Below are 12870 nucleotides of genomic sequence, written 5' to 3'. Positions count from 1 at the left end.
AATGTTTGTAGAAAAAGTTGTAGGTTTTGAAACAGCCATTTTACTTGTGGCTTGATTATAATTTTTCTGTTGTATAACAAAATTTTTTAAATTTATTTAATTGATTAATTAATTAATTATCAGTAACCAAACAATCTTTCTTTCAGCTTTTAAAAGATCGAGCCGGCGCCCAGCGCAGACTTGGCATCAAAGTCCTTCTGAGGAGGTAACCGTTTAATCATCTATAATTTATATCACAAAAGATCATTTCATATATGCTGATCAATTTACCACGACCATGCAACTGGGAATCAAGACCAAGGTGTAGCATTCAGGTTGAGGGGCGTTAGAGGATAGGAACATTTAGGAGGGAGGTAATGGCGCAGTGGCATTGTTGCTGGACTAGTAATCCAGAGACCCAGGTAATGCACTGGAAAACCGGTTTAAATCCCACCGTGGCAGGTGGTGTAATTTGAAATCAAAATGAAATCTGATTAAAAATTAAAAGTTAAATGATGACCTAGCATGGCATATAGAGTCAAGACAAAGTTTGGTATTCCAACCACATTAAGGCAGATTTTGTAGCCCTTCTTTAAGTATGTTTTAGTCATGAGTGGCACATGACAATTAGGAACCTACACCTTCCTACCCAATCCCATTTGGTCCCCGCAGTATTATGGAGGAGGTGAGGTGCCCTGTAGTCTGCCTACCCTAAAGTCTAATGGTCAAAAAGACCAATAAATGCCCACCTGCCACTGCTGAATGCCAGTGGAGACAGATTGGCTACTTCAGGACCTCAACTTACTTCCACTACCATAATACACTGAGCAGTAGAAGGCAGGTGAGTGTGGGGTGGCGTTTATTTTTTCCACCAGAGTCGATGGATGGACCAGAAGAAAGAGAGATTGTACATTTGGCGGTTGGATGGAGGGGTGGCATTGTGCAAAGTGGAGGACACCAACTATTTACCCCTCTCCCACCCTTCTTTTTCTCATATACTGTGGTGGGTTTAGTTCATATTGCAGTTGTGATGAGATGGAGAGAGAGAAGCCAAAAGAAATAATAATAGATGTTTAATGAGCATTGACGAATTGAGGGTACAGGAGAAGAAAGATCTTGGGCAAGGGTACTGCTTGTAAAATTCCCAACTGAGTCAGCAAAATAAATACATGGCTGGAGCATTTGCCCTTTTCATGTATGCATGTACTCATGATGATACAAGTTTATGACTTCATCTGCTGCAAGTTAGGAATCTCCTTAGCTCCACCCGTCACTTCACATCCAAATAGCCCCCTTCCCAATTCCCAGACCACTTTCAGGATGAGTATTATATCCCATCTATGAATGTTCTGTCTCCACAGATTCAGCAGTTTTACTATATATTTCCAGCATTTTCTGTTTGTATTTCAAAGTATTTTCAGGGTTTTCAAAATTTTATAATGGTATTTGTTAAATTTTATTTTACAGGTCATAATTGGTGATGATTCAGATATGGAAGAACCTTGTCTATCCAGTTTCTCAAAACAAAATCAGGGGTATGCATACTTTGTTGTCATATAGTCGCAGCAAATGATGGTAACAGAGCTATTAATTTGGAAATGAATATCAGCTGGAGACTTCAGGACATCTCAAATTTGCTGATTTCCATGTTTGAAAATGTACAGTACATCTGTTTTGTAGACAGATAATAATAGAATCAGTTTAATGAAAGCAATACAGGGTATTGCAGGCTTCAAAAATCAATTTTAAATGCGCTGCTTAACTCTCGCTCTCTCTCATTAAAGAGAGATGACTGTTGGTGGCTTAACCTGAGGATCACCACACCTTAGGCTAGGGCATGACATGAAGGAGATGGGACCTTCATGGCAATCTCAGCTGGAACAGGAATTGAATCCACGCTGTTGAGGTCATCCGCAGATGAAATAAGTAAAACATCAGAAGTTTAAAAAAAAAACTTCAGATGCTGTAAATTTGATCATTTTACCTGTACCTGGCTTTGCCTATAAAAGTAATCAGGGCTGCAAATTGTAAGAATAGCGTGCTGAGGGCAGTTTCCCCCATGTGCGGCCATTCAAGCATGTCTTCAAAATAAACTGCTTTTCTTCATGTACAGAGACTAATTAAATGGTTTTGAAATGTTTTGTTTATTGCAAAGTCAACAATCTACAAGACAACTAATATTAGAAACCAGTCAAACTAGTAAATGACTCAGTATAGTTTCTATTTTCAGTGATTTAAAATTGGGTTACTCAGGTATAGTAGTTGGGTTTTTAAAGTCATGTTTCTTCATTGAGGTGTGGTCAGGTAACATGCAGCATTGGAGTAGAGCAATTTTCTTTGCACATTTTTCTCCGGTTTTAAAACTGCAAAGTCTGCCTGCCAGCCAAGGGTTTCTCTGCTAATGGAGAATGGGGTACATAGAGGAAGCTGTGTAAATTACATCCAGCGCTGCTGTACAGCAGCGATCTACAGATTTTCATTGCAGCCTCAACAGTCTTCAGCAGTCAGGTTCTGCACCCCCCACCACCCTTCTTTATTTTTAACAGATTTTCTTTCGCCAAATTGTCTTCATGTCATATTAGCACAATGGTGCAGTAGCAGCTTTGAAATGCATGTGACAAACATCACATGTCACAAGGGCAGGAGAAACCAGGATGTCATCATTACCTGAGATTTTCTGATATCATGATGTTTCACATAATTGGAACTTACCATGAGTACTAAGGCTAAACTGGAAAACAGAACAGTTTGTTTAAGATACTGTGGGAAGGGCATTGGAAGCGCAGCCTGAGAGCAAATATATGGGTGTTGACGAAGGGCCGATGCTGTGCTCAGGTTAAGGTTGAGCCATTAAAAGTTGTTTGACTGCACTGAAATATGGCTGAAAGAGCTGAATTCTCAAGAGGTGGGGTGAGAGTGACTGCTGTTGAGTTCAAGGCAGCATTTGACCAAATATAGTGTCAAGGAGGGCTAGCAAAACTGCAGTCAGTAGGAATTGATGCTATCTATTACATCACAAGACTGACTCCCACTTTAGATGTCATTTAATATATGTATTACAGAAATGCATGTGTTTTTTTTTATGAAACAGCCCTTTTGAATTTCTTACAGATGGATAATGATTCTAGTTGTTGATTGTGATCTTATTTCATTTAAAAAGGAATTCAAGCAGGTCAGGATCTTTCAATAGAAGAGGTTCTCAAAACCAGTCTAAAGGAGTAAATTTTTATGATGACAATGATGATGAGGTAATTTCTAGTTTTCTCCCTCTTGATTTGTTTACTGTGTTAAACACACTAATTGATGGTGTTCAGCAGGTCAGGCAACATCTGTGGAGAGAAACAGAGTTAATGTTTCAGATGAATGATCTTTCATCAGAACAGCTGAATTAAATTCCATCTGCTACTTGTCTGCACATTCTGTTCAATTATCTATGTCCTATCGCAGATGCCACACCTCCAAAGTTCAGTAGCATTGGTAGATTTTGAAGTTTTAATCAGTAACGCAGGATTCAAACCATTAATATAAATAAACTAAGGAACTGTTGTCATAGCACTGACCCTTCGGAAACATCACTGACTAGCATCTTCCGTCTAAACAAATGATCATTTACCACATCTCACTATGTTCTGTCCTAATTCTGTCTTTTTTCAAGGCGATGTTGACCTCCCTATTCCATAAGCTTCAATTTTGTTACCCTGTCTTTTATCTAGTACTTTGTCATCAACTTTTTCTTTTCTTCATCAAAGTATTTGATTGTGTTAGTTGAGTACAACCTGCCTTTAACAGATTATTAATTAACTAGAATCTCTCAAAGTGTCTTTTTTATCCTTGACTATTGTTTCTAAAACCTTATCTACCTTGACATTAAACCAACTAAGTCTTTTACTACTGGGAGGTGAATGCTGCTATGGTTTAGTCGAAAGCATTTGCGATGCTGGTGCTCATAACAACTTCTAACACCTTGGGCTTAAAAGGGATAATACTGCTTGGTTATTCTGTTTTATTTGGCTTTGTGGCAGATGAGGGATTCTGAAGGTTAGAACTTGCTGTCCATCTGAAAGGTGGCATAATATTGATGACACAATTGGATAAAATTCAGTGCAGAGCTGTGTGCAGTGATGCACTTTGGTACAAAGAGCATGGAGGTAGGATACTACTCTAAAAAGTACGCTGGAGCAGAATGTCCTGGTTGTTTATATGCATAAATTACTAAAGGTAGCAGAACAGGTAGGGAAGACCTGTTAATAAAGCATAAGCATTCATACTTCATAAATAGGGGCAGAATTTGGAACTGAATTTCACAGCAGCATATGATTGAAATAAGTTGACTGATTTTCTTATGCAGAGCACAACAACTACTTGATAATGGTTGCAAATCTTAGCTAATATCTTGTAATTTTATTGTGAATTTTAGTTTGGTTTTCACAGCAGTAACCAAGAAAACCCTGGTGCAATTTTAATGATCGTGCTTTAATAAAGTCCACCGAAACATGCTTGACAATAGGTGAAACTAAGTTAGCAAACCAATGTATGGAAAACCTAAAGTCACTTTGACAGAAGACATTTTTAAAAATATTTGAATAATACTAGAACATGCTCATTTTGCTGTTAGAGCATGCTGTGATATATAAAGCATAAATAATTTTTATTGTGCAGTTTGGTTTATTTCACATCAGTATTTACTGTGGGGAAGGACATGGAAGCTAGGGAACTTAGAACATAGAACATTACAGCGCAGTACAGGCCCTTCGGTCCTCGATGTTGCGCCGACCTGTGAAACCAATCTGAAGCCCATCTAACCTACACTATTCCATTATCATCCATATGTTTATCCAATGACCATTTAAATGCCCTTAAAGTTGGCGAGTCTACTACTTTTGCAGGCAGGACATTCCACGTCCTTACTACTCTCCGAGTACCCTCTGACATCTGTCCTATATCTATCACCCCTCAGTTTAAAGCTATGTCCCCTCGTGCTAGCCATCACCATCCGAGGAAAAAGGCTCCCACTGTCCACCCTATCTAATCCTCTGGTCATCTTGTATGTCTCTTATTAAGTCACCTCTTAACCTTCTTCTCTCTAACGAAAACAGCCTCAAGTCCCTCAGCCTTTCTTCATAAGACCTTCCCTCCATACCAGGCAACATCCTGGTAAATCTCCTCTGCACCCTTTCCAATGCTTCCACATCCTTCCTATAATGCGGTGACCAGAACTGTACGCAATAATCTCTCCAGGCCGCACCAGAGTTTTGTACAGCTGCAACATGACCTCATGGCTCCGAAACTCAATCCCTCTACCAATAAAACCTAACACACCGTATGCCTTCTTAACAACGCTATCAACCTGGGTGGCAACTTTCAGGGATCTATGCACATGGACACTGAGATCTCTCTGCTCATCCACACTACCAAGAATCTTACCATTAGCCCAGTACTCTGTATTCCTGTTACTCCTTCCAAAGTGAATCACCTCACACTTTTCCGCATTAAACTCCATTTGCCACCTCTCAGCCCAGCTCTGCAGCTTATCTATGTCCCTCTGTAACCTGCAACATCCTTCCGCACTATCCACAACTCCACCAACTTTAGTGTCATCCGCAAATTTACTAACCCATCCTTCTACGCCCTCATCCAGGTCATTTATAAAAATGACAAACAGCAGTGGCCCCAAACAGATCTTGGGGAAATAAATGGTGATATCTTGAAAAGAGTTGATATTACAGAAGAGGAGTTGCTGGAGGTTAGAGAACACATAAAGATAGATAAATCCCTGGGACCCGATCAGGTATTTCCCAGAACTTTGTGAGAAGCTGGAGAAGATATGGCTCAGCCCCTTGCTGGGATATTGGTATCATCGACAACCACGGGTGAGGTGCTGGATGACTGGAGGCTGGTTAATGTGCCATTATTTAAGAAAGGCACTAAGGAAGAGCCAGGGAACTATAGACCAGTGAGCCTTAAGTCAGTGGTGGGTAAGATGTTGGAAGGGATTCTGAGGGACAGGATTTACATGTATTTGGAAAGGCAAAGACTGATTTAGGAAGAGTCAACATAGCTTTGTGCATGGGAAATCATATCTCACTAACTTGATTGAGTTTTCTGAAGAGGTAATAAAGATGATTGATGAGGGCAGAGCTGTAGACATTGTCTATATGGACTTCAGCAAAGCGTTCGACAAGATTTCATGTGGTAGACTGGTTAGTGAGGGTAGGTCATATGACATGGAATCCAGGGGAGCTAGCCAATTGGATAAAAAATTGGTTTGGAGGTAGGAGACAGAGTGGTGGTAGAAGGTTGCTTTTTGAACTGGAGGCCTGTGACCAGTGGTGAGCCACAAGGATGTTGGGTTCACTGCTTTTTGTCATTTTATATAAATGATTTGCATGTGAATATAGGAGGCATGGTTACTGTGATGATACAATGGCTTTAAGAGGTTATTTTGTCCTGATTTGTTTTTTAAAAGAGTTTTTAAGTAGAGGTGCCCAGCAGTCTACTAGAATAAACAGCTTGTGACACCTTGAACTTTTTTTTAAAAGTTGAAACAAGAGAAGCAGCCTGAATGGGTGTGGTCAAACTCTCTCAGAACTGGGATTTTTAGTTTTAGCTTTCAGCAGTTGTTGCTGGGGTCTCAGCAGGGTTAGAAGCTGCAGTAAATCTCTCCTGGCTGTTACACTCTCAGAATTTTCTCTTGATTTTTTTTTCTTCTTGGACTTTGGGAGTTACATGTGATACAGTCTGTTTCCTGAACTTGCCTTTTGCCAAGGGTGTGTTTATGGCATGTTGCTATGTTGGAACAGTTAATTAGTAAGAGTTGGTGTATCAATTATTCTGTTAAGTTTTCCAATAGAATTAAGTTATTTGAATTCCTTCTTTCTTTTGTTCCATTTTAGCTAAAGTAGATGAATAAAGTGTGGTTTTGTTTAAATTCAGTAGTTCGACCAATCAAATCTGGAACACAACACCTTACATGAACCTTTAAGAAAAAATTTAGAGTCTGAACTATCTTCTGAATAGTTTGAGGGGGTTTGGTCTGGTCCATAATATTAGTAATTTGCAGATAACACCAAAATAGGTGGTGAGGTGGACAATGAAGATGATTATCTCAGAATACAATAGGTCCTTGATCATATGGGCCAATGGGACAAGGAGTGGAGTTTAATTTAGATAAATGTAAGGTGTTGCATTTTGATAAGACAAACCAGAGCAGGACTTATACACTTAATGGTAGGCCCCTGGGGAGCATTGCTGAACAAAGAGACCTAAGGGAGCAAGTGCATAGTTCCTTGAAAGTGGAGTCACTGTAGATAGGTGGTGAAGAAGACATTTAGCATGTTTGCATTCATTGGTCAGAACATTGGGTATAGGAGTTGGGAGGTTATGATGTGGCTGTACAGGACATTGGTGAGGCCGCTTTCAGAATACTGTGTATATTTCTGGTTGTCCTTCCATAGGAAAGATGTTGTTAAACTTGAAAGGGTGCTGAAAAGATTTAAAGGATGTTGGTGGGACTGAAGGATTTGAGTTATAGGGAGAGGCTGAATAGGCTGGGGCTATTTTCCCTGGAACTAGCAACAGGGTCTGCTGTTGGTCGAGGTGGGCTGTTTAAAAGGCTTATGTCAATTTTCCAGGATTTTGTTGGTTGTTTTCTGGAAAATTAAGCCCTGTGGCCCCATGGTGTCTCATACCCTGCATATCAACTCATGACACTTCCACGATTATATGTGGAACTGCTCAGAAAAGTTTTCTAAAACAAAAACTGACCCTGCCACTTGTACGGGAGTGTAATATCAGCAATCAGCCAGACCTTTCAAGTATTAATGACAGAAACAATAGGCTCTTCATATGTCTTTAACTTCTGTAATTAGTTATTGAACCATGGATTAAAAAAAATCTAAGAAATTAAAGTCACCAGTAAAGCAATTTTTTGTACTTCCATGCTTCAATGAGGTGAAAGTTTTATAGGAGCCTGGATTCTCAACCAAATCTCATTATGGATATTTGACTGAGATACAAACTCCCTCAAAGCATTCTCTTTGTTGGAATATGTGCAGGCACTAGGAATCTGGGCCGGAATTTTGGAATTCTGTCCACCATTTTGTAGGTCCATGGATCTCCGTGACTCTGCAAAAATCCAGCGTGTCATCTTTTGAATGAAACATTGAATAGAAACCTTGTTTCCTGATTCACTTGATAAACTTTCCCACAGTGCAATTCAAATTAGAGAATTGGGAATCCTCTTGGTGTTTTGATGAATATTTATTCCTCAACGAACAAAGGCAAACCAGCAATCTAGCCATTTATCTCAGTATTGGTTGTGAGTCCTTAATGAATGAAAAATGGCTATCATGTTTGTCTATGTAAGGTGACTGCACCTCCCAAAGTCCTTAATATGCTGTGAAGTGTTTTCGGAAGTCCTCAGAAGTGATCCAAACATGTAAAAGATGCTACTTTAAGGTGATCTTCAGCAGAAATTTCTTGGACCGAACTTTTAGGCATCCATTCCAACCTTTTAGCCTCACAGTTATTTTCCACACTCCTTTGATGAGCCTTAGACTATTTTTCTACAACAAACTGCTTCATAAATGTTTGTACTTCATAAATTTTTATTGAAAGTAGCATTAAGATGAACTGTTTTTTAAGCTATATAAAGAAGATAGCACTCCGTCATAAATGACTCAATCAATTTTAGTGCATAGAAGTTGAAACCAATCAACACATCTTTGAAATCATTTATTCATTTTACTGAGTAATCCCTTTTAATTGGCTAAAGACATTTTGATGTTTTGGATGTTTTGTACCTGCAGTTAATTTGGCAATAACAGACTGAGTTAACCAATACGGCAGTTTACCAAAATAACACTTTTGCATCTTAGAAACATTGTTCTTCCAACATAACTAAGTGTTAATTCTGTATGTTAATGTACCTACATTAATGTACATTAACATTGACCACTGCACAAGTTAAGAGGTTAATTGCTTATTCAAAATGTGAATATTGAATAAACATGAAATTTGATTTGAATTTCTGGAAGTCACATCCTAATTGATAATGTGGTGTTAAGTGATCTAGAATTCTGATAATCTAATGTTGAGAAGGATTTGTTCTAATCGTATCAATGTTATGCATTTGTTCCCAGGATGAATTTGATCCCTTTAAAAGTTCTGCAACCCTCAAAGGAAACAGAAGATAACTAGTCAAACTCCCATAATGTGCTGATGGCTTATGTTCTGGAGCTTTTTGTTAACAGTTTCAGTGACAATAATTATCTAATGAAAGATTTTTCAAAATTGTTCTTGCTTAAACATTTGTTACCTGACAGAGGTGGATACCTGTCAGTGGATGTGAAAACTTCATTTTTGATTTTTGCATATGTACAATACTGTTTTCCATTTATATTTCTATATTCAATGTGAATCATTTTATTAAAAGAATACTGTGATACCTGAAAGTGCTTAGTCCAGTGGCTTTGGGATGGTTAAATCATTGAATAACCTTTTACTTATTAAATGTCCATGAATCTGCAAGAAGTTAAAGAAGGATTGTTCTTGTGTAAAGTGTTCTGAAATTTAAAAAAAAACTTACTTGAAATTTAGATATATGTATTTTAGACTTGACTTCTCAGAGCCTTGTATTAAATACCCATCTCAGTATGCACATCTGGATCCTATTATTTAAAAATTAAATGTGTATCATTTTTAAGTATATATGATATTCAAAAACATCAGTATTGGCCTTAGGGTGTAGGATTCCCTACCTGAGAAGCAGTCTGCAATGTGCTGGAGAAGTGATGTGGGGTGTGGAAGATGGTTATTGGTTGGCAACAGGGATACACACCCTCTTCCCATCACAGAGGATTAGGTTATGGGAGGGAAAATTCAAGTTCCACCTTCCTAGTCGTCACCAATTTAGGCCCTCAATAACCAATTAATGATCTCCTCATGCCACCATCAAGATTGCCTGTATTTCTAACAGGAGGGAACACTGGCAGCCCCTTTGACTGATATAATGGAATAGCCTACCTGCCATTTTTGGGGGTGGGTGAGGGTTTAGCCTTGGGCTTGATCAGCCCCAATCATGGATATTGGGGGATACAAATGAGGGTAGCTGAAAGCCACTTCCCTGCCTTTGCCTTAAATCCTGATTCCCCACAACCAATTCCAAGATGCCTCACAAAAGTAACTTACTTTGCCAACTGCTCCTAGACTTCTGAGTTGCTGTTCCACCCCCAACTCAGCCTCTGAAGCAGCATGCTGCTCGCCATGTCTGCTGGCCTCCGAATGACTTGCATCTTCAGTCAAGGCAGGTCATCGTTACCCCAAGGAGTGATTCACCAAAAATCTGCCAGATGACCGTTTAAGTGCCCAAGTTCTGAGGAAGGGTCACTGGACCTGAAACGTTAACTCTGATTTTTTTTTTCTTCATAGATACTGCCAGACCTGCTGAGCTTTTCCAGCAACTTCTGTTTTTGCTTCTGATTTACAGCATCCGCAGTTCTTTCTGTTTTTACAGTTTAGGTGCTTGATGGGTACCAGATCCACTCTGCACTCTCAATCGCATGGGGTGATATTCCGCAGTATTTTGTGCCTGCCAGAACACTTTGAAAAAAGAATCAGAAGATTTTACTCTTAAACATAGCTCTTCCTAGCCCATTCGGGACCATGGGCAGCAGTTCTGAATCCATCACAATCGCTTTTGCTTCACCCTAGGTGGTTTCATAATTGTGAAAGTTCTCCTTTAAATATACTTAGCCAGGTTTTCTTTGGCTAGTCAACTGGTGGTGTTCATTCTGCTGCCACCCTGGAGTGCCATACACCCGAGAGATGAAATCCATGTCCTACCATTCTCAGTCATCTCTCTGTTACGAGATCCTATAGGTGTCTGTGACCAATCCTCTATAACATTTCTTCATTGATGAGAAAATAAGGAAGACAAAAGGAGACATATGATGCATACTGGAATAATAATAACAATAGAAATTAGGAGAAATGCAGGAGAGAGGCTAAGGCTGGAATAAGGAAGGCTAAGAGGAAGCAAGAGGAAAGGATGGCAGGCTCCGCTAAAACAAATAGTAAAATGTTCTTCAAACATATTAATAGTAAAAGATTAGTGAAGGGTAGAGTGGGACCCAGAAGGAACAAGCAGGGTAAGCTACTCACTGAAGCAAGGGATATGGCAGAGATATTAAATGAACATTTTGCTCTGCCTTGACCAAATTATAAGATGGTGATAATGGCCTAGTTGAAATTGTGGGTGTTGAGCAACTGAACAGTATAGTGATAGATTAAAAACAAGGTGCTACAAAGGCTGGCAGCACTCCAGGTAGAGATGTCGGTCGGCCCAGATGGGATGCATCCTAGATTGCTTAGAGAGTTCAGGGAGCAAATCACAGAGCCATTGACAGACGTTTTCCAGGCCTGAACAAAGGATTAGTTCCAGGGGAACTGGAGGATTGCAAATGTTACAGCCTTGTTTTAAGGAAGGGACAAAGGATAAGCCAGGAAACTACAGTCCTATAAGTTTTATATCAATGGGATTAAACTAGTAGAGGCCATAATACAGATAAGGTAAATGTACACTTAGAAATAAATACTAGACAGTCAACATGGCTTTGTCAAGAGCATGTCATGTCTGATAAATAATTGTATGATGAGATGTCACAGGCGATGAGGGTGGTGCTGTGGATGTTATACTTGGACTTTCAGAAAGCATTTGATACAGTGTGACATGGCAGGTTGATTAATAATTTCGAAATTATTCTGGGTACCCTATTCAAGGAAGAATGTTAAAGCCCTGGAGAGAGTTCAAAGGGATTTTATGAGATTGATGTCAAGAATGAAGGATTGTAGATACAAGTAAACATTAGAGTGATTGGGCTGATACTCCTTGGAGCAGAGAAGATTAAAAGGTGACCTTATTGAGGTATTCAAAACGGTGAACAGTTTTGACAGAGTAAAGGATATTCTTTTCCACTAATTGGTATGTCATTAACCAAAGGTCACAAGTTCAAGAATGTCTGCAAGAGAGCTGGAGTGGGATGAGGAGCAACTTCTTTGCATAGAGCATTCTTAAGACTTGGAATGCACTACCTGGGAGAGTGATGGAAATAGATTCCGTAGGATGTTTCAAAAGAGAGCTAGATATATATTTAAAAGTGATTAAACTAGTGGGCTACCGAGATTGGGCTGGAGAGTGTGACTAGCTGGGTTGTTCTTTTGGGAGCAGGTACAGAAACGATAGGACGATGGCTTTCTCCAGTAATGTAAAATTCTGAGATGTCACTCGCAAGTGAGGCACAGGATTTTATGTAGGTAAAGGTGTCATAGATTATATCGCTGCTTTCTCAATAGAGAGATATGGCTGGCCATGGTTTAATCTGAGAGTCACCACACCTCGGGGCAAGGGGAAGTGTTTGGAGGGTGAATCTTTCACAACAACCCCAGCCAGCCTGGGAACTGAACCCACATTGTCTGCATTGCAAACTAGCTGTCAAGCTAACCTTCCTTGAATCCATCCTCTCTCCACTTGACTAGACCCTGCCCACTTACATCTGAGATTCCTCTGATAACCTCCGCCGTATTGCCAATTTCCAGTTCCTGGCCCTATCTGCCTCCTGTTCACTACAGATGTCTAATACCTCTCTACCTCCATTCCCCACCAGAATGGTCTGAGAGCTCTTGGCTTCTTCCTCAACCAGAAGCCTGAGTAATCCCCATCTTCCACCACTCTCCTCTGCCTGGCTGAATTTGTTCTCTCACTGAACAATTCATTTAATTCATCTCACTTCTGCCAAGTAAAAGGAGTGGCTATGGGCCCCCGCATGGGTCCCAGTTATGCCTGCCTCTTTACGGCGTACGTGGAACACTCCTTGTTCCACTCCTACACTGGCC

At 39.8% G+C, this 12870-nt stretch overlaps 1 protein-coding gene across 1 annotated transcript in view; it reads left to right on the top strand.

The window, feature by feature from the left end:
* Nucleotides 1–9431, top strand: part of mre11a (MRE11 homolog A, double strand break repair nuclease) — a 90481-nt gene extending 81050 nt beyond the window's left edge. The window contains exons 14-17 of the mRNA XM_048598396.1: nt 147–205; nt 1447–1514; nt 3140–3227; nt 9120–9431. Coding sequence (XP_048454353.1) covers nt 147–205; nt 1447–1514; nt 3140–3227; nt 9120–9173 — 269 coding nt within the window. The 3' untranslated portion in view covers nt 9174–9431. The remainder of the gene's footprint in view (nt 1–146; nt 206–1446; nt 1515–3139; nt 3228–9119) is intronic.
* The last annotated feature ends 3439 nt before the right edge of the window (nt 9432–12870 follow it).

This window comes from Rhincodon typus, chromosome 6 (genome assembly GCF_021869965.1).
Source record: "Rhincodon typus isolate 14 chromosome 6, sRhiTyp1.1, whole genome shotgun sequence".
Taxonomy (NCBI): Eukaryota; Metazoa; Chordata; class Chondrichthyes; order Orectolobiformes; family Rhincodontidae; genus Rhincodon; species Rhincodon typus.
Note: the sequence above shows the minus strand (reverse complement) of the source record. Positions and strands in the feature narration are given on the sequence as shown.